Source organism: Dermacentor albipictus, chromosome 2 (genome assembly GCF_038994185.2).
Source record: "Dermacentor albipictus isolate Rhodes 1998 colony chromosome 2, USDA_Dalb.pri_finalv2, whole genome shotgun sequence".
Lineage (NCBI taxonomy): Eukaryota > Metazoa > Arthropoda > Arachnida > Ixodida > Ixodidae > Dermacentor > Dermacentor albipictus.
This window is the reverse complement of record NC_091822.1, coordinates 31,678,634-31,705,202: the sequence shown is the minus strand read 5'-3', so window position 1 is coordinate 31,705,202 and position 26,569 is coordinate 31,678,634. Positions and strand designations below refer to the sequence as shown.

General features: G+C 47.0%; 1 protein-coding gene across 2 annotated transcripts in view; it reads right to left on the bottom strand.

The window, feature by feature from the left end:
• Positions 1 to 1,072: 1,072 nt before the first annotated feature.
• LOC135916607 (glycosyltransferase 8 domain-containing protein 1-like) overlaps positions 1,073 to 26,569 on the bottom strand; it is a 95,025-nt gene continuing 69,528 nt past the window's right edge. Inside the window, exons 7-9 of one of the 2 annotated variants that reach the window (XR_010568984.2) lie at positions 25,886 to 25,986; positions 9,744 to 10,074; positions 1,073 to 6,177 (exon numbers count right to left, since the gene is read on the bottom strand). Coding sequence is in view for 1 of the 2 variants with exons in the window: in XM_065450038.2 (XP_065306110.1) it covers positions 9,827 to 10,074; positions 25,886 to 25,986 (349 nt within the window). In the remaining variant the exon portion in view is untranslated. Of the gene's footprint in view, positions 10,075 to 25,885; positions 25,987 to 26,569 lie in introns of both variants that reach the window. The other variant, XM_065450038.2, reaches the window with a different exon arrangement.

Below are 26,569 nucleotides of genomic sequence, written 5' to 3'. Positions count from 1 at the left end.
ATCTTCTAATCTACCACCCCTCCTCAACAGTAAGCAGGTGCTATGCCACCTTCAATGGCAGTTTCCAGCCTGTTAGCTCCCTATTTTCTTTCCCTCTCCATCGTATATGTGTGTTTGCACATCGAATAATAATTTGCATTAATTCGGGTAGTAGTGAAATGTTTATTGCTCTCGAGGTTACAGAGTAGCTGTGAAGAGGGGACACAAGGCAAAAACCTGCTTCATGCACCTTCAAGACAGCCCCACAACCTTTGATCACATGACAGTATCTTCAAAATATTACAGAAGTCGACCTAGCTTGTGCAGGCTCAATAGCTAATGGATCGAACCATACCGGGCCGGCCCGGGCCAGCCCTGAATATTTGGAGCCTGGGCCAGGTATGGGCCAGGCTTGAAATCACCAGGCCAGGCTTGGGCGGACCAAGGAACGGCCCTTTCGGTCTCGAGTCGAGCCAGGGTCTGAAAATATGGCCTGTGCAGTGCGCTGGAACAGACAACAGAAAACGGCATGACCGACAACTCAGACATTCACTTCTGTTATTCAGTTTTGTCCATGTCCTGTGTTGCGCTCTTTTAATTTTGCTATATCTCACGAACCACCTAAGGGATCCTAAGGATTATAATTGCAATAGAACACAAGATGATTAAGGCAGTGAGATCTCTATTGTTTAATGAAGCAACACACTGCAAAGCACAAGGTGTGGGTTGATGGATGATTAAGTTGGTGTGAATGTCTTCGCGGCCAGTCTATGTCGGCCATGTGCGGCAACATGTGCGGCACTTTTCCGAGAGAAGGAAACTGCAAAAACCACAAACATGTCTTGACACTCTTGTGGGCACACTGCCACCACCTTGAGAGTTCTTACATTGTGGTCCTGCATATAAAGCTTAATTGTTTAACACTTTTACTCATCATGACGGTTATCTGTCCAGGAGAGGCCACTACCAACATAATGACAAGAGGCGTAGGGAAGCTATAGTGCTGTTTTCCAAGAATTTTGTGCTTCAGAAGCACTTATGTAAGAGAGGGAGAGGAAGGAAATAGGGGAAAAAGATGAGAAAAGCACACTAGTGGAGTGAAAAGTTTACACACAGTTTATTTCTAGACTTCTGTTCAAATAAGTTACAATAAATACAGCAAAATCAGGAAGCATTGGACGATGCAACAGCCTATGGAGGCACCGCATCACAAACAGAACATCAGAAATGACCACCTCACTAGGGCCAGAAATGACACCACTAAATACAACCAAACAAACATGCACACCCACAGACAGGTCGAGTCACAACACGTCAACAGATCATTACACTCAGCTTAGAACCGTGAGATTCGACACTCTGCCATTGCAATACTTCTGCAACATGCACAGCTACGCACGCAGGGGTGCTCACATTGCTGCAATAAATTTGCTGTGGCAGATAGGCCAGCGAAGAAAAAGCATAACACAATGTGGTAATGAAATAACACTGTGTAACGCCAGTAGACGTGGCAACGAAACAAGAATAAACTAAAACCCCAAACCCCCAAGGAGTATGCCTTGGTAGTCTTGGACACAATTCTAGACCGTGCATAGTTCACTGCACAACCATATAAGAAAGGAGGGTGCGGACTTCTTGCAACCTCCGAACCTCACCGAGAGTTGTTGGACAACCATGTTCTAAGATAGTAGTGTGTAATTTCGTCAATTGTTCCAGAAAGTTAGGCTCTTTTATCATGTATCAGCCAAGAAAATATCTCATAATCTGCATACTGAACTTTAGCAGTAACCATAAATTTGTTGACATTTAGAGAGGGATACAAGTTTACAGAACCATTCTTCCAGTAATGTGTGATGATGAGACACACACACGCACACACACAAAAGATTCAAACTAAAGAAGAAAAAGAAAGGAAAACAGCTGCATGTTCACATAGCCCCTGGGCTAGATCCCTTTGCTGAGTAGTTAGAGCTGGCCTGTGTTCCGTGCAACAACAAAACAATGGATATGCATATTCACTCGCAATACCTCAAAGGTTCCAAGAATCGGGACATGGCACAAGGGTTCATGTCCCCATCATAGGTGCTACTTAATGAAAGGTTTCATCAGATAAGCACCCCTTGATCACAAGTTGTGCTTTGTTGAAGCAACTGAAAAATTAGTGTACTTGAAACTTTGGGTGCTTCACTTGCCAGAATCAGGGGATTGCACAACTATTTGACATATGTAATGTCTGCATAAACATTTGTGAAACTGAAAGACAGCATGTTTCAAAACAGTGACATGAAGCACCAGTGATGCAAGCAGCACTTCTCCTTATAACTGAGTCTCAAGGAAATGGGGCTCACGACAAGATGTACCGCCCGTGCCAACAAGTACAGTGTACTGTAGGTGCAACTAAGCCTAGCTCGATGTTCTCTGGCTCAGCTGCAGTTGTGGAGGCTGGCCTGCTCTGGTATTTCAAGAGCACTGTAGGGAGTCTGCTCGGACTAGAATACAGCCTACAAAGCCTAGTAGAGACTGGTCAGTTCTGGTACTTTAGGAAATCTACAGAGTCCATGCAGGACAGGCACCATCGTCACAACAAGGCCTTATGCCAACGCCAGTCATTGAAGGAGCAGTTAGCAATATTTTGCCATAGGAGATGCAGCCTTTGACACCTAAAAGCAGTTGCAGGAATTTGTGCCCTAAGTGGTAACCATGAGCAAGCTGACGCGGTGCTGATGTAGGGGAAGGAAGTACAAAAATGTTGAGCCATGCAATGCTATGAGCAAGCAGATCGATAACAGGAACAGAATATTTGAAGCCACGGGCAAGGTTAAGCTGCACACTAGGTGCACAAAGCTTGCACTGAAATGGGATGTTGTTCCTTTCTTTTTTTTTCTTTTAGGCATTGGGAGTAGACAAGTGCTAACACGCAAGACACTCTAGAAGTTTGCGACATTTGAAGCCTTGTTCAAAAGTTCTTGCTCAGAAAGGCAATGACAGCCATCTCATTCAAATTATTCCAGCCTTCATTCACATACACAGGCAATGTCAGTGTTGCAAAAGCAAGAGCATATTACCACATCTGCATAAATATAACAGGGGTTTTGAGGAACAAGAAATGAAATAATGCAAGTACAATGTGAACTAAAGATGTGTAGTGCAACCGTAGTCAAGGGCTCACAACGCATGCCCATGCTTTGGCACAGAGGGACTGCTTGCGCCATGGCTTGCACGGGCAACGCAATGATGCACTGCTTTGACAGCCCAGATGCACTGTGCAGGTGAGAGTGCAAGGGCGTGCACTGCGAAACAAAGTAGCAACCACAGGGTGCATATTTGCAACATATTTTTGACATGGCATTGCCTGGCCTGGTGTTGAGGTGTCTGCTCTGCATTGCACAATATTCATGCTATCATGTACTATGACGTTTCCACTGCCATGTTGAATGCATGTGGGAATCACTCATCATTGTACTGCTGTCATGACACAGGATAAGATAATAGATGCTGCTATGCCACATCGAAAATGTGTTGAAAATATGTTTCTTTTGTGTGTGTGGGTTTGTGTGGCTGAAGCTTAAAGAGGGTGACAAGACACTTCTGTCACACACATATTCCCTTGCTGATATGTGCTTCCTCCGGTAAAGCACCTGTGTATTCTAAGGCCTAGAGAAGTTTGCTTTCACACAATGGGCTGGTGCCTAATGGCTAAGCTTGATACAAAATTGTGGAGAAACCTCAAGCTAAGTGTGTGGAGCATGGGTCTGAATATAATAATGCAAGGTACTTACTCAAATTTGAAATTTTGTACAAGAAGGTAACATTATACTTGTGTAAACACAATATTTTTAAGACATTTGTAGCACCATATATTGTGTAAACAAAGAACGGGATCCAGACAATGCTTGAGAAACTGCATAATACTCAACCTTGTAGAGCCACTTTCCAAAACAGTAAGAGCATAAGGCTGCATTTATATCACAGCTGATAAAAAAAGACGCGGTGCAGAGGTAATACTTAATATACAAGGCAAAGGGACCAAGTGGCTTGAGACTGAGATCCAGCAACAGAGGTAGAATAGGAAACAATAACCAGTGGCATTAACAAGCAAAAACAGTGCACACTGATCACAAAAGTCATCGCAAGGTATATTATGCTGCATTAAACGCTGCTCTATATCTAGGAAACAATACAACCAAACATCATTTGTTGCACGCACCCTTGCAAACAAGTAAACGGAGAAACAGCCAGAGATTGAACACAGAGAAGGAACAATATCCTGCTCCAAATGGGCGCAGTTCATAAATGTTCAGATTTAGCCTGTGCTGAAACAACGTTGATCGATAGATGGGGATTAGCACAGCAAAGCAGCACGAGGCCACGAAAGATGCCGCACCGGAGGGCTTTGAATTAGTTTTCATAGCAAGGGGTTCCTTAATAAGTGCCCAAAATGTGCTACACAAGCATTTTTTATGTTAGTGCAGTCGCCTTTGATTGGAATGAAGTCCACCTTCTCATGTGCTTAGCTGCAGAATGCCATGGCCAACTGGCTCACAATGGCAGGTGCTAGAACAACATTTACTGCATGCCTTGCAATCATCCTAGAGGGAAGTATTAGCACTACAAGACAGGACAGATGGAAAAAACAAAGGCAAGTGCCACACTTGTCGTTTGCCTTCTCTTGCTTTCGTAAGCTGTTGTTTCGATGTCTTAACTAGGCCTAACACGTACGTTGCGCACATTCAGACACACAGATAATGGCATTCAGCCATAAAAAAAAAGCTAAAATCTTTCTCACTTATGCTATTTGTCATTCATGTGGGATAAACAGTATGCATCATTAGCATGCCTTGCAACCATCTTTTCACTAAATGCTTCAGTTGTGATAGAGTTTTCAAAAAATTGAGAAGTGCACACCTATTGATAACAGAACTGACTATACAGTGAGATGAGGTACAAAAGAGGCAGACGACATATCTTCAGATACCTCAGACTAAAGGTAAGGGAAATGCTTCCAGGGTATAGAAGTATAGACCACTATGATCGCAGCGGCCTATGCTCTGACCACATAGTATAGGCCATTCTTATCTGCCTTGCATCAACACTGAAGCATTAAAGTGGAGATCTAACACAGGTGACAGCATGGTACCTTAGGCACGTAAGGTAGGCAAAACAAAGATCCCCAACAGAATAAGTGGCACTGCCTAACCTGAGAAACTGGGACAATGCATCGGGAAAGGCAAAATAAAAATTCACAAGACGAACAAGGTTACGACGGTTGTCAAGTGTCGTCTGCTCATAAACAACAAACTGCAATTTTTCTGCCTTGATTCATTGTGCACATACAGCAGGCAGAGATGTGAGGAGGCACGCTGTGTACAGTACAAAAATATGCTCATGCCCATTCGAAAAAAAATAAACTAATAATCTCATAAGTAGACCATCCCACTCCCTACGCTCTGCAAACACTCCTACAATGACAGCAATAAGCCATGACAAGGTTCTGCACATGCCTCTGTCATGGTCTTCAATAGAAGTGCCATACATTTCAGACTGCACAATACACTGAAGGACTTGCCAAAATGATCCAGTAGGACACTGATAAGTCAATGCTACATGCAAGGGCCAATATGCTCACTTGATACTACTAAATGCATTGAGAAGTATAGAGTATGCTGACCTTCACCCCTAACCATAATGAAATATTTAAGCACGCAACAAAGAAATTTTCTAGGATGCTTGATCAGGCAAACGAAATAGGTTGTGCCAGCATTTGACTCGAAGCACCCCGTGCACTTCCTACACTCCATTTCAGCTTCTCTCAAAAAGAAGATTTCAATGGCTGTTAATACTTAAGCCATACATGTCCTGTGACAATACGTACGTGACTAAGCACTCTGCCTGACCTCTCTGCCTTTCTGTAAATAAATTTTTCTCTCTCTCTCTCTTTTTAAACCCTCTGCCAATGACACAAAGGCTGGTAGGTGGAAATTCACCTACCAGCCTTTGCGACCTGACCACTGCAACAGCTTGGCACTGGTTACAAAGAGGCGTGAGTACTGACACGCATACCTTCTGACACCATGGATGCCATGAAAGAAATTCAATTACTATCCCACACTCACAGCTTGAAATGGAGTGGCACACTGCATGTGTGTGCCTGTCTTCCACAGATGTTGGAATTTCAGGCCTCCCATTTTTCTTTTACCTCTGCGATAAAAAATAGAATTGCAGGCTGCACGGTCACGTCAGAAAAATAAAAAAATATTTCAGCTCCTGTGGTTTCCAAACATTTGCTCACTATGGTACAACTGAACTGCTGTGCCTTTTGGATGCTGCTTAACAAAATCAGAAGCACGATCTTATTTAGAAAAGAAAAATCTTGTACTAAAGCAGCATGTCTAAAGCAGCCCATAGTGGACTAATATTTAAAGCAGAGGCACACAGACAACAGAGCATGTGGCCAGAACCAGTAACAAATCCTTCTGTATGAAATTGCAGGTCAGCATGAATAAATGTCAGACTATAATAGGAAGGCAGAGCTGGCAAACGAAATAGGTTGTGCTGGCATTTGACTCGACGCACTCCATGCATATTTGCTTATCCTGGAGGGGTAGTACCATACAAAATTCGCCAGATGCTGTGGCACCAACAGTTCTTGGAGCCCGTCGTCTCCTACCGTCATCCTAATAAGCCAATTTCATTGGGTGTTTTGAAGTCTGTTCTCAACTACTGACGTCAGTGACGCTTTAAATTCAAAGCATAACCAACTCAGCTATCCTAATGCATTTCAGCTTGTGAACAGCATGTTCCACTTCTATAAAGGCAAGTGAGAACATTGCAGTATGCCAAAAGCATGGTCTCCAAGATTACGATGCATCATGCTGTAGCAACAGTAGAACACTGCCACTTCACAGGTCGTGCAAGACCGTTACACATGAAGAGATTTATTGTGCTGTTAAGAAATTGCACAGTGCCTAATAAAAACAGAACACTTGCACATGGCTTCCCTACTTGTTTTTTTTCCGCGATGAGAAAGCCATGAGGCAGCTCAGAGCTGATGCTAAACTTTCTCATCCTTTGGATGCCACAGTCAAACCTTGAATGAACAGGAATATAATGCAGTAAACAAGAATTGTCATACCACCATTACTGTGTAATGTACATATGCTTATAACAAATATTGGATATAACGAAGCTACTTCTGTGTTAGGTGTGACTTTCTTATAATGAGGTTTGACTGCATTTCCCCCTGCACTATTGCTGAAGGAGGGGGGAAGGGAGGGAAGTGCAATCTGGTCATGACCTATTGGAGGTGACATTAAATCTGTTTTTTACTAAGCAACAGTGTGGTTTCACTGACACCGATGACTTAAAAATGCAAAAACACATGTTAGATTGACAACCACGCAAAACAAAACAACTTCCGGTGGTTCCAGTAGGTATCATTTGCAGTCATCAACTAAAAATTCAGACACCAAAAACTGAAGACGTGCTTGACAATTCGAACTGCCTTGAGGCACCACAACTGGCCCCATAGACTTAATGTATAAGAACAACAGAAATTTTGGACACCTTAATGGCATGCCATTTATTATTCTGAACACCGCCTGTATGGCTGCATGCTAAATTGAAATAGCGATATTCTGGCTTTGATGTGTCGCCGGCATTGCCGTGGCATGGTTGTTGGCCATGTTGTTGGCGTCTCCCTGATACTGAAACTAGCAAAGCATAGTTGGTCCAGCACCAACTAGGCTTCGCAGGACAAGCCAAATCACAGAACAAGACAAGCCAAGCTTGGCAAGCTTAATGGTCGTGCAAGTTCTGCTGGTGGTAGCTGCGTGCACCCAGCGTTTGTTCACTCGCATTTTAAATAGCTACACGGTTCCGGTGACTTCTTCAAGCTGTTTCAAGCAGTGCCAACTCTATTCTCAATGTCTGTACTGACAAGGGCTAGAGAATGACTGTTGTGAAAAAAACCTGCGATAATTTACCTATGACAGCACGGTTGACTTCTGTATTGCCGCCAGGGGATGGAGATTCAGTGCATGCATTGACTGTCTTTTGTCTATCTGTACTGACAGTATAACAATGGTCGAGATACAAATGAACCAGGTTGCTGGCAAGCATACGTGAGCTCATTTTAACGCAGCAATGCATTGTCAAACCTGGGCTTTGTTCTGAGACAATTATTTCGAAGATACTTTCACTTTTCCAACATTTTGCGTGACCAGCTTCAGACGTGTCGACGAACGACGGTGTTCTTGGGCACTGTATCAAGAATGCCGTTGCTTGATGATGCCAATGCATCCAATGCAAGTCATGCAAAAGTGCAAGCATTTCCGAAAGTCATGGTACAAAAATATGGCATACCCTTTTTGGTAACTTTTGGATTGTCAGTTGTTTTTTGGTGAATCTGTTATTTCGAACTCCTGATTATTCTGACCTCTACCGAGTCTGAATTATTGGTCGCTGACTGTAGTAAAAGTAATCATTGCTTGCGGCTTCCCCAATGTATCCAGGACTTTATAATAGTTTACCAGTACATCTCGTAACCATTGCAATTTTTGCTATGTTTCATCGCAATGTGACTCTTCATTCTGCGTGCGTGTGCTCATTTCACACATACATTTTGCAAATGCTTTTCTTCTGCACATTTATGACTAATTGAGAAGCAAGAGTTGACAAATCTCATCGCTTGTGTGGCAGTGGCACCACCTGGTGGTACAGAATGACACTGCTGTGAAAATGCTGCAGGCCCTCTTAGATCAGACCAACCTTCGAGGCTATGCAGATACCGAAAGGTCAGTACAATGTTTGGCTAAGCCCAGCGATGTTGCTCTCCATGGTCACGAAAGTACGGCTTTGAGTGAACCTCAAGTGCTAAGACAGAGAAGGACCGCAGGATGCAAAAGCGAGCCACCGTTGTGAATGATGCACGAAACAATGGCACTGGATCCACAGTGATGTACTCAGTGCCTTCTAGGCTGAGCTTAAAACATCGTTTTAATGGTTGACTCCTGTGATTACTGTCTTGTATCATTAACGAGCCTTGCAGGTGTTTTATGCTCACAGACTTTCAACAGATAACAACAGTTTGCTCTAATGGTGTGCACAACTATTACCAGTTGTGAAAATGATGGTAGTAGTTCAACCTAGATAAAATGTTGAAAAGTGAAGATTGAAATAAATAATCATGGCCCTGCAAAGCATAATCTTCAGGTCTATGTGCTTCTTACCGGTCACTGTTTTTATTGGCGTTGGTTGCACTGTGTAAAGCAGCAGTCTCTTGGAGGCCTTTGCAAGATGTTTGGCCCATGACAAGTTCAAAAGTTCCAAGTGGAAAGACTAATAAGCTTCGGCTTAGATCAAGCTGTTGTGAAAGTTTACCTTCAAGCTCAAGACAATCACAGCTGAGATTCATTCACCCGAGTTAGAAGTAAGGCTGGCATGCTCACGACTGCCAGAACTAGGAGAACAAGTGTAAAAAATGTCCCCGAGGAAGGTATGATGGCAGACCGAAGAAATGAACAGGGCTAGGTGTTGCCTCACGACAAAATTTGTGGCCAGGGAAAAGAGAACCAGAGAATACAAAACTTGCTCTCACTTTCCCTAACATACACGTTCAGTTGGAAGCAAGCACCTGTCTTGTTCATTTCTTTTGTTTCTGGTCCATTGCCTTTTCATTGTGCCATTTCCACACCTAGGACCATGCATGTAAGCTCAGTGTCTTAACTTATGGTAATCCTGCAGTGCTTGTCCTGATCCTTCCTTACATCTTCTCTCTGTCACCTGCTGTGCAGTTTTTCACTCAACACAACCAGTGTTAGCAAACTGGCCCGGGTTGCCATCCTGTTTTTCAGATCAGGTTGAGCCGAGGATCTGGCTGAGCAGCCGATGGCCTGGGGGAACGCTGGCTGGATGCAGGTGAGGCCGCCCCGACTCGAGAGGCTGGCCGGAAGCGGCCTGTGGGATCTGGTACAAAGTACCGGTGCCAGATGTCGGAGTATGGTGACCTGGCGTTCCAGGGCTTAAAGCGACCTGACCACTGCAACAGCTTGGCACTGGTCACAAAGAGGCGTGAGTACTGGCTCCCTGGTGTTACCCCTGCATTGCACAAATACAGTAAAATCTTGTTTATTTGACTGTCATTAATTTAAAAAATCGGATAATCTGGAGTTGTGCTGTGGTCCTGGCAAGTTTCTACGTTATTTAAGTGCCCCAAACTCCCATTATTGTGTATGTATTTTGCTAGGCATTGGTTACTCCGGACAATCCGTGGAGCGTGGCAAGCGTGAAATGTTGCAAATGTACAATGCAACTGAGCAAAAGCAATGCTAGTGTCATGCCGAAACCAAGTGATGGAGTCTGCATCATCATCAGTGGGAACAGTATGGGAAAAACCTAAATATGCATTGCACCCTTTTATTCTTGCGTTAACTGCAACACGTGACACCGCATTGGCCGCATATGTTCAAAACTGCGTGGGCACCATAAATGGTAGTGTCTACAGCGACCACAGATTCTTCATCAGCTGCACTTGTGGCAGGCAGTAGTTTCATTTTGATTCAGCGCAAATGTGTGGAACGTCAGAAACAAGGCAGAAGCTATGAAGGATGAAAAATGATGCCACTACTGCGGCCAGCATGCGTGCATCAAATCCACTGGCTACATTGTATGGGGGATCAGTTGCCACCCAGCTCACAAGTGAAAAAATAATCGGAACGCGGGCGCAGCAGTGACAAGCACATCTACTCGGATGAAGAGGCATGCCTCCCACTGCTTCCTCTCTCCGAAGGCAGTCGGGAGGCCCTCACCGCAGCGAAAGCTTCTCAGTCACGAGATCATGAGAACTTACGCTTTCTTGCCAATTCTGTGCAAAATATGGATGGGGGTTGCAGATTTATTCAGTAAACAATGGCAAGCTAATGCAGTAAGCATTAAGTCCATTCAATTCGCCTACATTTTGTGAACTAGTTTAGGGAGTGCTGTACTTTACCATTAATTTCTGTGGTGCAAAGATGCACCCTCGGCATGGAGCCGTTTGTTTAAAAAAATGCAGGTAAAGCGCAGGCCCAGTTCCTAAACTTTCTGCACCACTGGGATTGTCAGTGACAATGTCGTGCACAGCAGTAGAACAGCAGATGATTTCTATGAAGCCACAGCAGCAGACGACGCTCCAAGAAATATGACCATGCTGCTGAGTGATTTGTACTGACAGAAATTGTATTGTTAATTGTCAATAACAGTACCTATGTCCACAAGAGGAGCCAGTATTCATATGTGGCCCTCTAAGATGTCCCAGGAAAGGCACAAAAGGCCCTTAAACTAGCATTCAAAGTGGGTTTTTACCACCTATTCAAAATATCAAATTTCTTTCCGTCCCACTAGCTTACATGCCAACTCTCGTGTAATTGCATCCTATCCTCATCACCACTCCTCATACCCCTTCCCTTTGAGCAGAGGAACAGGCTAAAGGACTATTACCTCTCCGCATATTCCCATAAGTTCTCCTTGTGCCCCTTCTTGCATGTTACAAAGAGCTGCTCCATAGTTGCATGCAACATGCAGCATGTTCTCAAAGATCATTTTGCTGCGAGTACTACAGTGAAAGCTTGTTAATTCGAACTTCAATACATAATTCGAATTTATGGATAATTCGAACCATACGATTTGGTCCGGCCAAGCTCCACAGAAGTCTATGTATAAAAAAGTCCGTTAATTCGAACGCTAGAAGGTTCCCTCACGGATAATTCAAACTACGCTCGCCTGGCACACAGCCAGAGAAACGCACCTACTGCCTACACACAAGGCTGTATTGCCTCCGAAACGGAGAGAACGGCGAGAGAAGGCAAAATAGGAAAAAAATCTAACCGGCGTGGGGTCAGCCAGAAGGCAGCGGTGGCTGCCACCTCTCTGTTCTACGTAACCTTCGAGACTTCTTGCCCGTTGCGAATCTCGGAGGCTTTGTAAATCTTGTACAGCTGCTAATGTTGTGCGGAGATGGCACGGCAAGCGTCAAAACACAGCCAATCAAGTACGTCGCAGCTGCGCTTGCAATCAAGAACCAACAAATCAGGGCCTTCACCACCTTCACATGTTCAGCATCTTTGTCTCTGCAGTCTTCATCGGTTGTGCACCTCTGTTTTCAGCTTAGGAGGTATCGGCCGTCGTGATTCATTGTGATGGTGTTAAAGGGACACTAAAGGTTACTATTAAGTCAACGTGGACTGTTGAAATACCATCACAGACACCTCGAAACGCTTGTTTCGTGGCAAGGAGAGACTTATTTTAAGAGAAAATGCGTTCTGAAGCGTCCGCGTACCTCTAGCGCAGTTCAAATCGCCCGCCCTCCGATCGAGGAGAACTGACATCATGGTCTCATCGGTGAGTAGAACGGCGTCCGCAGACGGCGCTACGGCTTTTCTGCGCAAAACGCAAACGCGCGGCCAGAAACAGAGCCAAGACAGAGCCGACAGCAGAGCGAAAGCGGGAGTATGGTGGCTAGCGGAAGGAGAAACTAATTACGTCCCACATTACGTCCCACGGCACTCGGAAAGTCCGTTTTCGTTAAACTATAGGCTGCGGCGAGCTCGCAGCGTGGTCGGCGTGGTCTGTGAGAAGTGACGAGCCTTTCCGCACTCGCAACAGGGCATAAAAAAGTGTGAATCGACGCAAAACTCGGCCTAGAAATGTGCTTCGCCACAGCCGACCCAGATGTCGTTTCCCGCACCGCCACCAGGCGCCGCTACTATACCTCAAGCTCCAGCGCAAGACGCCCATAAGCTGGTACTTCATTCTATGACGCAAACTTCGACGCTTGTCGCAATGGACCCTGACACCGACAGATTGGCTCGCGATGGTGGGCTCAACTTCAGCGATTTGAGCACCGACGAGCGCGACCTGCTGCTGAGGGCTCGCACTGCCGGCGTCGTTGCGTACTACGACGGCGGCCTCGACACCGGCTATCCGGAGCGGGAAAGCAATGAGGGCTTCCCACGACATCACATGAACGTGGCATTCTCGCTGCTTGTTCCAAATGAAAGTTTCGCGAGCCAGCAGAACCCTCACAGCACGACGCGATAACGAAAGTACTGAAACTCCAAAGCGTGCGCGGCGCAGAGTCGTGCGCGCAGAGTCGAGCAAAAACGAAACCTTTCGACCACCCATACTATTGAAGGGTAACGTCAAAATCTTATTTTTTGTCAGAATCGAGTAGACGTAGACAAGTAGCATTTTCTTCCGTCTCGAATGAAATTATATTTTTAATACGAGTAGTTGAGTATTAGTAACATAAATTACGGGGAGACCTTTCGTCATCGGTTTAGTACCGGAATGTCGCTGGGGGGTCTCAAATCGTGTCATGCATTTACCTCAATTTCTCGGTTACTAAAGCTCTGTTCGCGATTATATTGACGCCTTAGATGTTCTAGAACATTGCTCTACCACTTTAACTTGACTTTCTGGTAACCTTTAGTGTCCCTTTAAGCCTCGGCTAACGTTCGTTTCGGTGGACATCGGTGGTGTGGCACAGTCGGACCCAGAGCTTCAACTTGAAGATGACGTGTGCCCGCGGCACACGCCATCACTTTCTGACACGCCAAATTTCCGACATGCCCTACTGCTTCCAAATCACAGTGTACTGTTGCTCTTCTTCACTTTCATTAGTTCGAACTTTCGTTAATTCGAACTGAAGCGGCTTCCCCTTGCGGTTCGAATTAACGAGCTTTTACTATACATCATTGCAGCACGTATCATTGATGCGAGCAAGCGAGGGCGCGAATTACTGCCCCACTGGAGATAACACAACCGCCGCTTGAAGGAAAACACAATGAAAGATGCGTGCCCTTTTTGAGCCAGTGCGTGGTGATAACACGAGCGCTCTTGGTAGATGTCATCCGCTTTTGTGCTTTTCCAGTAAAGAGTTTCACGTAAATAACCAAAGTGGTAAAAAACATCTGTACATCTCCATAGATAGTTCGTGCAAAGGTAATAGCAACAGCATTCATTTATTTTATTGATTACAGGCATTTAGTTACAAATGGTCACAAGAATCTGTGGACCCAGACAGGCGACATGCCTTTCTGTCCTTACTGAGGTGCTTGTATCCCTAGGTCCGGTCAAGGGGTTTTTCAGAATATGCTGCCACTTTTTGCGCACCCTCTGAGGCGAGGAAGCATGAGGGGCTGCTTGCATAAGAAGAGGGAACGGTCTAATGAAATTGTAGTGAAGAAGAGGGCAAAGAAAACGCTCTTGTATCTGCTGAGCACATGACCAGCATTCGTGTACAGCCGGTGTGACCTCGATTGTGTCTGGCGCCAGAATAAATCGTCACACTGCGCTTGGTGGAAGGCGCTGCACTCCCCGACCTCACCCTGGAACTTCACAGCCGAACATTGCCAACTACTCCAGCCACTACCATGATTGAGGCTTCCAAAACTCTGCCTGGAGCATCTGCCATTCCTATCATTTGCTGCGCCATCCAGCGGCAGCAGAACCCTCCTGTTTTTAGCGGATCAGGTGAGACTGATGTGCAAGATTGGCTCTTTACCTATGAGTGCGTCGGTGATCACAACAAGTGGGATGACCTGACGAAGCTATCACTTCCTATCTTGCTGACGTTGCGAACCTCTGGTTCATCATGAGCAGGAACTACAAAGCTGGTCCTTTCAAGACAGCATTCGCGGAAGACTTCAGCCACCCGACCTTGCAAAAACTCCGTGTTGAACAGCGTCTACGCCAGCTGGCTAAACAGCCTGGCGAGACTTACACCAGCTACATAGAAGATGTCGTGGATATTTGTACCGGCGTCGGTTCCACCATGAGTGAAGAAGACAAGGTTAAGCATATCCTCAAGGGCATCGAAGACGACGCATTTCGAATGCTTCTAGGACGAAACCCTACTTCTTTTGCTGCTGTCGTCACTCTTTGCCAGAGCTTCGATGAGCTATGTCAACAAAGGGTCCTTGCGCGCAGTGCTGTTGCACTTGGCGGCTCTCCCTCAGGCCTCACGCTTCACTCTAGCTCTATGACCGCATCACTGCTCTCCGCTGAGATTAAGGATTTTATTTGTGAGGAAGTGGCACACCAACTGTCTATGCTGCCTCTCAGCAATCGACCTCTCCAGCCTGACACATCGCTGGCTGCTCCCATTAGGCGGGCCATCCGCGCGGAACTTGCCGAGTCGCTACCTCTAGCTCCGCCCTGTCCTCCCGTGGCTGCACCTCTGACCTATGCTGCAGTGGCAGTGCAACCGACGCCGCCGACGTTCGCGTTTCCTGTGCCAATGCAACCTCAAGCTGTGCCTCCTCCTGCATCTCCTCTAATTCCCCCTTGAAGCCCAGTTCAAAACCTTTGACGCACACGCCACAATCGGCCCATATGTTTCGTGTACGGTTTTGCCAGCCATGTTGCGCGCTTCTGCCATTGTCGCATGCCATCTGCTAACCATGCTGTCGCAACAGTTGGATATGGCTATTCCCACAATGCTACTAGGCATGCCATGCTTCCCAACCCATAGTTTTCGCTGTCTCCTTGACGCCCTGTTGGCACCCGTCGTTCTCCGTCACCTCGTCATCACTCGCTTTCCCCCTCACGTCGTCGTGAGTCACCTAGCAAGGGAAACTATTCGCTGCAGTTCCGCAGGCATGAACCGAGAGCTTTGTGACTTCTACAACGCCAGCACAGTCGCCACGCAATTTATTGAACAATTTGGTCAAAGGAACCACCGCAACTGCGCTTATTGATACTGGGGCTGCAGTTTCTGTTATCGACGAAAAGCTTTGTCGCAGCCTCCATAAGGTCACAACGCCGTTGTCTGGTATGCTTCTAAGCACCGCGACTGCGCAGCATATAGCCCCGCTCGCTCAATGTACTGCCAGGGTGGTCATCGACGGCATTGTCTATGTTGTTGAATTTCTCGTGTTGTCATCATGTTCACATGACATTATCCTCGGCTGGGACTTCTTGTCTCATCATCGTGCCATCATCGACTGTGCCCGGGCCGAAGTAGCGCTTTTCCCACTTGCCGATGCCCCACTGCCTGACCCTTCTGCATATAAGCCCCCAAGCTCACCGTTGAACCCGAAACGGACGTACCACCCAAAATGTTGGTTCTTGTACCAGTCTCTTGCTCCACCGGGCCAGACGCTACAGTACCATAAAAACTGGAATATAGGTCGAACTTTTTTTCAATAAACCATCGCGAAAAGTAGACCCTCGTCTTATATACTGGACATTGGCGGAAAAACAACGGAAGTCTTGCAACAATGGGCTGATGAAGTAAACAGCTGCCTTCGCCATCGCCATCAGCAGCAGCGACATTGTGGCACCGGCATTTTGCGTTTCCGTTGTCACAGTTATATTAGTTAAAGGCTGCGTTTTTACATTTTGTTTCAAAATGAGTGGAATGGATGGATGGATGCAAAACTTTAATAAGGTCCTGAGGTATGCGACTCAGCGCACTGCGGGCCGCTACCACGTTGGGACAGTCAGGCCTTGCCCGACCGCCACATCATGGGCCCTCTGGACAGCCCATAGTTGCGCCCCGGCATCGGGGCTCTTGATAGCGGAGAGCCACTTGTCCTCGTTGATTTGTTCTGTGCCTCGTAACGAGGGGCAACGCCAGAGCATATGGTCTAGGCTAGCGATGTCATTGCAGTGCCTGCAAGAACTAGTGGCATAGGTGTCGGGATAAATTTTGTGGAATAAAGCCGGGTTGGGATATGAGCCTGTTTGCAATAATCTGAGGGTCAATGCCTGCGCTCTATTTAACTTCTTGTGTGGAAGGGGAAAGTCTCTCCTGCCGAGATAAAAGTGCTACGCAATTTTGTTGTATGTGGTCGGATGATCTCTGTTCTCCACCACTGCGGGCCGGCGTTGGAGTTCTCCATGGTCGCGGAAAGCGAGACCTCGCGCCTTGGAGTGGGCCAACTCGTTGAGGTTTGTGGGGCCTCCCATGATGGATCCCATGTGAGCTGGGAACCACGTGAGAGTGTGGGTGGCGATGCTTTTGCCGTCGAGGATGCGACAGGCTTCCTTACACACGGCGCCAACACTGAAGGTGCGGATGGCTGCCCTGGAGTCGCTAAAGATATTGGCATGTCCGTCGTCCAGGAGGGCCAAGGCAATGGCCACTTGCTCGGCCGCACGGGACGACGTGCTTTGTACCGAAGCAGAAGCCGACGTCAATTCACCGTCGCCGTCAAGAAAAAGGTGATTGAGTACGACGAAGCCCACGGCAACCTGGCGGCACAGCGTGAACTTGGAGTATCCGAAAAGAGCATTCGGTAGTGGCGGAGGCAGAAGCAACGTATTACCACTTGCAGCAACCACAAGAAAAATCAGAAGAAGCCATTTTGTGGGTGGATCGCAGCGTGGACTGCAGAAATGGGAGACAAGGTTGCAGAGTTTGTCCAGGAGCTGCATGTAAGATCACTGCCTGTGACTGCCGAATGCATCCGTTTGAAAGCGGTAGAGATCGTGCGCGCCTCTGGACTGGGCAGCGAGAAGCACTCGTCATCCGACTCTAGTTCGGACGACCCTGATCAAAGGCGTTGCTCTGATTCGAAGTAGCGCTTGCGCTCTTCATGCCCTTCTGTGTACTGCACACGCGGCCAAGTTTTTAACAGTATCGCGCGACCATCGACCCGCGTGTTTGTTGGCACCTTATCATCATGGCACGGAGCGGCGAAATAGCGAAAGTAAGCGCATGTGTACACATGCGCGTATCTCATTTGTTTCGCCGCTCAGTGCCGTTAATAAGGTGCTGACAAGCACGTGGGTCGATGGTCACGCGATACTGTTAAAAACTTGGTCGGGTGCGCATGCGAGCAGCATTTAAATAAATACTGTCACCATTGTGCAACTGGCTGAGTCGCATTTGTTTCAAGGTAAGGGTGCCTTTTGGTACTTTTGCCATTGAAAAAGATTTTTTTCATTTTTAGAATTCGTTAGTTGGGGGATCGACCTATATTCCAGACTGACCTATAGTCCGGTTCTTACGGTACTTTTTACACCATCGCCTATTTTTCCATGTTGCAAGGCTCTGTCTCTCTCGCTTGCTATCCTCAACACTGTATTTGGATTATCCTCTATACTTGTGTGTAAGCTGTCTCAATACCCTGCGACCTTGCTGCGTGGAGAATCACTAGGTCATGTTCAGCAGCTTGACCCACTTCACATTCTCGATACTTTCGACGACACGGCCTGTTATCAGCTCGACGCCCTCACTTCTCCCGTCTTATGCACATCATGATCATCATTATCATTATCGTCGTCATCATCAGATGCTCTCGAGTCTGTCATAGACGGCGATCTGTGACCTCTGTATCGCCACCAAGTCCTCGCGCTTCTTCAGAATTTTTGCTTGCCGTTTCATTGCGACCAACCATCCCCGGGGCATCTGGTGACCATACTGGTCCACACTGCTTCCCATCCCCCATTGCATCAGCGACCATACCGAATGCTGGCAGCCAAGCGACAGATAATTAACAAGCAAGTTGACGATATGCTGCACCGTGGCATCATTCGCCTTTCCCACGGTCCTTGGGCGCCTCCTGCAGTATTAGTAAGAAGGACGGGTCGATATGCTTCTATGTGGATTATTGTCGAATCAATAAGGTCACGCCTTGGACTCCTTACAAGGTGCAAAGTACTTCTCATCTTTGGATCTTCGCTGCGGCTGTTGGCAAGGGCCGATGGCAGAAGATGACTGTGAGAAGACAGCTTTTGCCATGCCCGACGGCTTGTATGAGTTTACCATAATGCAATTCGGGCTCTGCAACACGCCCACTACTTTCAAGCGTATGATGGACATGATCCTTCACAACTACAAGTGGAAAACATGCCTGTGCTACCTTGATGACATCGTCATGTTTTCACCAGATTTCCCAATGCCCCTCATTTGCTTCCATGAGATACTGACCTGCCTCACCTCTGCAGGCCTTCAACTCAACATCAAAAAGTGCCGTTTTGCTGCCCGCAAGTTAACAATATTGGGACAAGTATTGAAGGACGGTGTGCTTCCTGAACTAGCCAAGCTTCACAAAGTCGCAGAGTTTCCGATGCCCCCTACTCTTAGGGTGCGCCGCAACTTTATAGGGCTCTGCTCTTATTTTTGGTGCATTGTATGCAATTTTGCAACTATCGTCACACCACCAACGAATTTGCTTGCTGCTACCAGCGGCATCTCCGTGGGGTCAACTTCGTATGACGAAGCCTCCAAGCAGCTACGTGGCCTACTTTGCCACCGATTTTTCAACACTACGTTCCTACAGCGCCTACAAAGGTACACACGAACGCCAGCGGCACCGAACTTGGTGCTGTCCTCGCACAACGGAAAGACGGCTATGATGAGCACGTAGTCGCATATGCAAGCCACACTTTAAAGAAAGTAGAAGCCAACTACTCTGTAACAGGAAAGGAGTGCTTGGCCATTATTTGGGCTTGCATCAAATTTCGTGCGTACCTATATGGTCGCCCTTTTGACATTGTCACCGACCACTAAGCCCTTGCTGGCTGTCCTTGTCGAAAGATCCGTCAAGTCGCCTAGGCCGATGGGTACTTCACTTACAACAATGTGACATGCACGGTGTCTACTGATTGGGAGGAAGTACTTTGATGCCAATGCGCTTTCCCGACCACCGATTCCTTCTGATGTGGCTTCAGTGCCTTCGCCCTTCGCATTCATGTTACCCATCAACGTCGCTGATATGGACGAGCAGCATAAGGATTCCCTACTTTAAACCACGCTGAATTTTCTCCGCGATCCATTTGTCACACCCTCTTCTCGAGCACTTCGTCGCCAAGTCGCTCACTTTGCTGTACGCGACAACGTCCTTTACAGCAGAAATTATTTCCCTGGTGGTCGCAAATGGCTCCTTGTGATACCACGACACATGCGTTCTGACATATGCGCTTATTTTCATGCTGCTCCTCATAATGGTCACGCCAGCGTTCTGAAAATGTATACTCGGCTAAGGCAACGTTTCTACTAGCATGGCATGCATCACTTCGTGCGCCATTACGTGCGTGCTTGCACGGCATGCCAACGGCGTAAAATTTCACAGCGCCCTCCTGGTGAGCTACAGCCGCTGCCTGGTCTGGCTCAACCCTTCGATCGCGTTGGCATAGACCTATAGGACCACTTCACTGCAGCTTCTCACGTAAACGATGGATAATTGCAGGTGTCAATCACTTGATGCGCTACGCTGAGACTGCCGCACTCCCGGCAGCCTCTGCACATGAGGTTGTGTTTTTCATCTTGCGGAACTTCTTCAACATGGTGCACCACGTGAACTGCTTAGCGACAGGGGGCGTCTTCCAGTCCGAAGTAATCCAAGCCCTTCTCGCTGCATGCAGCGTCGTTCACCGCAAGTCTACAGCCTGCCACCCGCAAACGAACGACTTGACAGAGAGGTTCAACCGCACACACGGTGACATGTTGACTGTGTACGTTGCCTCGGACCACAGTAACTGGGACACTGTTTTGCGATTCGTAACGTATGCCTATAATATGGCCACAGGCTACCACTGGGTTTTTGCTCTCTTTTCTGCTGCATGGATGGGAGCTCTTGTGTACTATGAACACACTGCTTCCATACCGACCCGACGCTTCTGAGTGCACATCTGTGTCTGAAGCCACCAAATATGCAGAGGATTTCAGGCAGCTTGCTCGAACCCTTACAACCGCCGCTCAAGGTCGTCAAAAGCTGCGGAATATACAGTGGCGTGCTTACATCACGTTTTATAACTACTTCCCTTGTTTGATTGTGGGTCCCACCTCATAGCCCTGGCCTTTCAACCAAACTTGCACACTATGATGGCCTCTATGGCGTTATAGACGGCAGCTCTGCTGTCACCCATGTTGTAGAACCTGTGACGCAATCACCTGACCTTAGGCATTGTGGGCGTGACACGGTTCATGTCAACCTGACTTAACTCTCTTGTTACCACACCTATTCAAATCAATCACTGGTGATCGATGCTTTAGATCGCCGATTTCAACATGTTGGAGCCATTTCTTATCCACTTAATTAAGGCCATCCAGTAGTTAGTACAGGCATTACACTTTCAGAATCAGTTTAAATTTTTGCAATTCAGCAATGTTGTGACTTTTGACGGACCTTTTTGCAAACTAATGTGCGCATGTTGTAGCAAAAAGAGGTGTGGCTGTTATCTTCTGCTGTGCTCGAGAAAAAAGCTTGCCGCTCACGATTACGCTACACTAGCATCAAAATTTTGTGATCAAATGACTCCCAGTGAATCAAGAATTGAATATCGCCAGCACTGCCATCCGATAGTGCTGAGTGATGATAATTAACCGAAGATGATGCCAGCTGTACACTAGTGAACTTTGGTTTGGAGTCCCGAGTCGTTTTATTCAACCACAGTGTATTTCTGAAGGTCTGCTGCATGTCCAACATGTGGACCTGGCATTTTCAACCAGTTTCCAAGAACAAGGGGCACTGCCAGTGTCACTGCACACTTATCGAAAGTCGCCCCCATGGCATCGTCTTGTGTGGCTGAGTCGCGAGAAAAGCGTCGTGATCGAAGCTATGCTGCACCCACACTTCAATTTAGTGATGAGGACTCGAGTTACGATCCCGAAGATGACAGCAAACCGTAATCAAATTCCGATGGCGATGAGTCAGCATGGGACATGTGCAGCTGTTCACCGGTGAATTTCCTTTACGGCCTTGAGCGGTCTCCTTCCTTGTGCACGCTTATCTAACGGTCTTTTTGCACAACCTGAGAGCTCTAGTGATTATCTTGAGGGAGCATACTTCACTTGGTTATGATGTGCTGCCATCAGCAGCAAACAAACTTCCTTTCATGCCAAGAACGCTGCCCGTAGCACATCTCGGCCCAGCACTACGGATGAGCGCAAGACAGCTTACAACGGTGAGGAATTTCTACTCTTTTTCCCAGCAGAGGTGATAAAGACAATCTGTAAAAATGCAAACAGATATGTTTGGATGCATAATCTTGTAGTTGCCCAGCTACGCTGAGAGCGACCGGTCCTGGAAGAGGGGCACGACTCTAGACGAAATGGTGAAGTGCGTTCCTTGGATTTCTCATTGGACCACCTTCAGAAGATGCCGAAAAGGCGGAACTGCAAAATGTGTTACGAGCACCGCAATGTTAAGATGTCTTGTGGGAAAAGTGTGGAGTGCACCAATGCTTCACAGAATCCAGGAACTGCATCACCATGTGGCAAGAGCGACGAACTAGTCTTTGTTTCTTTTTTTATCTGAACAACAGCGGTGTACTGAGCATTTTTTCAGACGCTATTCCTGGGTTATTTATACAGCCGAACACGGATATATCGAACCCACATATATCGAATTATTGTCTGTATCGAACTCGTAAATTATCCTCTTGAAAATTCTGTGTTAAAGTACAGAAATTCGTACGTTTATATCGAACGATATTTTTACCCGCCATTGGATATATAGAACACCGCGCGATCTCAGCACTCGCTGCACCCGCGAGCTCTGCGCCTCCCCCGAAAGGCTCGGAAAATGTGAGAGCGAGAGGGAGGCAGGCTCGGACTGTACTCCCGCTGCGCACGCTCTCCGACTTGCGAAACTGCTTTTTTTTTCTCTCTCTATCTCTCCTTCCCCCGCGTAGCCAGGAACGAAGGTGCCGGCGGCCTCCTCCTTTTGCCTTTTTTTCTTGTTGCTTTTTCACGAGTTTTGCTCAGCCAACCACAGCTCGTGCCTTTCGTACGTCGCTGTTGCCCTCGGAGGTGGCCATCACGAGCGCTTTGTTGGCGGAGGCTGTGCACGTGAATTCTTGTGTGTTTAGTGCGCGTTCTTGTGTTTCGTGTTCATTATTGTTTTGCGTGCGTCTCACGACCTGTGTGACTGGATCGTGGTGAGCTGACGTGGAAGTAATGGCTGCAGCAAGCACAAGCAGCGTCAAGAAGCGCAAGAACCTGGACTTTGCGACAAAGCTGAAAGCCATTCGGCGTGTTGAGGCGGGCGAGAAAAGTGTGACGGTGGCAGACGACTTCGGGATTCCTCGGAGCACTCTAAGCACCTTGTTAAAAAACAAGGCGGACATAAAGTCGAAAGTGACGGAGCAACGAACATCGGGAGCTTGTCGTGTGCGCACTCCTGCCCACGAGAAAGTTGAAAAGGCCCTCTATGCGTGGTTTTTAGAGGTGCGGGCTAAGAACATTCCGGTGGATGGCCCATTGCTAATGGCTAAAGCTGAATGGTTTGCCGCTGCACTCGGTGATGACAACTTCGCCGACAACACAGGGTGGCTGCAGAGGTTTAAGAACCGCCATAAGATAGTTGGCAAAACTATTTCTGGGGAAAGCGGAGCCGTCATCAGCCAGGATATTCAGCAGTGGATTTCGAAGGAATGGCCGGAAATTTGCGCGAAGTTTTCACCCGCGGAAATCTTCAACGCCGACGAGACCGGGTTGTTTTGGCAGATGCTGCCCAGTAAGACGCTCGACGTCCGGGGCAGCACGTGTCACGGGGGCAAGATGAGCAAAGTCCGCGTGAGCGTTCTGCTCGCTGCAAACATGGATGGCTCTCAAAAGCTCCAGCCCTTTGTGATCGGCAAAGCAAGGGCACCGCGCTGCTTTAAAAACTGTAAGTAGCTCCCCGTTCGCTACGCCTTCAATAAGAAGGCGTGGATGACGCGTCAGCTGTTTACAGAATGGGTGCAAGCGTGGGACGCCGAACTGGGCAAGTCGGGGCGTCACGCTTGCCCTCTCGTCGATAACTGCTCGGCCCATCAAACCACCTGCGAGCTCGAAAACATCGCGCTCAAGTTTCTGCCGGCGAACACGACAGTGAAGTTGCAGCCGCTCAACCAAGGCATCATTAAGTCATTTAAAGTCGGCTACAGGAGGCGACTCATTGATAGGCTTTTGGTGAACCTCCGCATGGGCACCGAGCTTAAGGTTGACCTGCTGGAGGCCATTCAAATGATGACGAGTGCCTGGAGAGACGTGAAGCAGGAAACCGTGGCCAACTGCTTCCGGAAGGCAGGCCTCGTGACGGCCAAACTTCCCGAAACCTGCGAAGACGGCGACGGCGACGAGTGCATGGACAACGCGTTTTGCGAGTTGTCGTCCCTTTTCCCGGCTGCTGTTCCAGCCGAAGTGTCTGCTGACGATTTTGTGAACGTTGACAGCAATGTTCAGGCTGTTGCGAGCCTCGCCGACGAAGACATTGTAGCTGCAGTCGCAGGGACCCAGGCCGACAGCTCGAGTGGCGACGAAGAGCGTCCGGACGAGGGGGCGGCTACACGCTCGTACTCCGCCGCTGAAGTGGCGGCCGCGTTCAGCTTGATTCGCCGTTGTTGCGGCAACATGGAAGGAACCGGGCTTTCGCACCTGAACAGCCTCGATAAGATCAAGGTTGGCGTCTTTAATTTCATTTGCAAGGCGAAGAAGCAGACCAACATAAGCGTTTTTTTTTCGCGCAAATAAAGCATTACGTTGCGTCGTGTGTGCGGAAATAGTTGTCATTCTTGAATGCGCCGATTGAAAGGTCATCGTCCGCCACAGGTAGTCTCTGGGGCTGCATTTTTTTATATCGAACTTTAATATATCGAATTAATTCGTGATCCCCTTCGAGTTCAATATATCCGTGTTCGACTGTATTTGAAATGTATATTTTGAATGTCCTTTGATATTAATGTTCTAGCAGATATCATGCTTTTATTGTTGGTTTTATCAACTGGTAGCAAAAATTTTGCTTTATAGAATTTTTGTTTTACTTAATAAATTGTTTTGTTTGGCAACCTATGCTTTTGGAAACAACATTTCATTATGCACATGCATATTATTTGTGGTGGTAAATAATTTTTTTCTGAGGCTTATAAAAAATGACCATTATCTTGCGGTAACAAAAGAGTTAAGAAGTACTATGACCCCCTGATCCTACCTACGCCGTGATTCACCAGGATGGCTCACCTTCTCTCCCGGGGGCCATTGTAGTGAAGAAGAGGATGAAGAAAATGCTTTTGTGTCGGCTGTGCGTGCGATCAGCATTCGTGTACCGCCGCTGTGACCTCGATTGTGTCTAGTGTCAGAATAAATTGTCATATTACAAAAGGAATGTTCCAGAATTTGGGCCCATGCTTACCCAAGTACATGTTTACCATGCCTACCCAAGCAGTGGCTGTAGCACTAACAGCTGTTTTTCAAGAAAACCAGGCCAAAAGCTGGTTGTCTGTTATGACAGGCCATGAAACCACAGTTACAAACACAGCATCAATAACAGGCTACTGGCAGAGCCAACAGCCTAGCCACAAGATCACAACTGAAAAGCCTTTAATGTAACATGCATGCATTGTTGGAGAAACTGGTAAAGTTGTTGCTTGATGCATAAGCCAGCATCCAATTTATTACTGTGATGAATTCATTCAAGAAATGTGTAACATTGAACACATTAGCAGCTCAGAGAACATACTGTCCTTCATTGACAGGCAGAAAAATCTGCCTGATAGTTACAATGATGGGCATTAAGTGTCAAAAAGAAAATTCTGTTCTGTGAATGTACATTCTGCACGTTTTCAAATGAGGGCATGCTAATTTTTCAGTGACATAAGTCAGTTGCTAGTAATAGGAGCACACAATTTCTTTATTTTGAACCCATAAGAGGTAGGCACAATTTAGATTCAGAGGTTCATTCGAATCGGGCAAATATGGTATACACGTTGTACTTTCACTGAACAATGAAAGCAGTTAGCCATAGTGGCACTGATGCTGCTTGTTTTATCTCGGCTGCTTTTCTCCATGTTCCATTCTTTGTGACTGTGAACTGTATCAAATGTTTGCATGCCAAGAATGAAACAGGCAAGTACAACACCACAAGCAAGGCAGCACTTAGACCTCCATGGACTAGCGCTGTGTCCTGGCAGGCTTCCAACACGAAAGTGCGCATCGTACCTAGATTGCGGATGTGCCACTGGGGGTCCAGGGCACTGGTCTTGTTGTGAAGTGCCAGTAGCAGGGGCCCCAGAGGTCCCTCCCGCTTGAAGATTTTCTCTCTGAAGGAACGTTAGAAAAGAAGGAATGAAAAAGAAAGAACCAAAGCAGGAAAAAAAGAAAGAAATAATGGTTGATTGACAGCTTCCAAATAGGCTGTACAATGAAAGCAAAAAATCACTTTAGGATAGACTGATGCACAATCCCCCCATATGACAACCTTTATGTATTGTTACCATTGTAATTGTAGACTGAAAATTTCTTTTCAGTGGCAGAGCAACTAATTTCACTTCTCATCAGAGTTCATGCAGAACATTTGGCTCAAAGTTCAAAGGTAATGCAAGAATTTCAAGGATGCCAATGGCCAAAATTCAAGGAGGGGAAAGGAAACCTATTCTTACACATACACTGAAAATTGGTGAAATCTTCTTCTTAGCTGTGATTTCTTGCAACTAAGCAGCTGCTGAGTTGGAGTTGGCTTCAAGCATTTCAGGTGGCTTTTCAAAGTTGGCTTTGCCCTTGTAAAAATGTCAATCGCCTTTTGGCATGATGGTTAGTATAGTGTCCAACTTTAGCCAAAGACACCCGTTACATTAAAGCTCTCTGTCGGGCATTTCTAGAGCCTATAGGGCTTGGAAATACAGC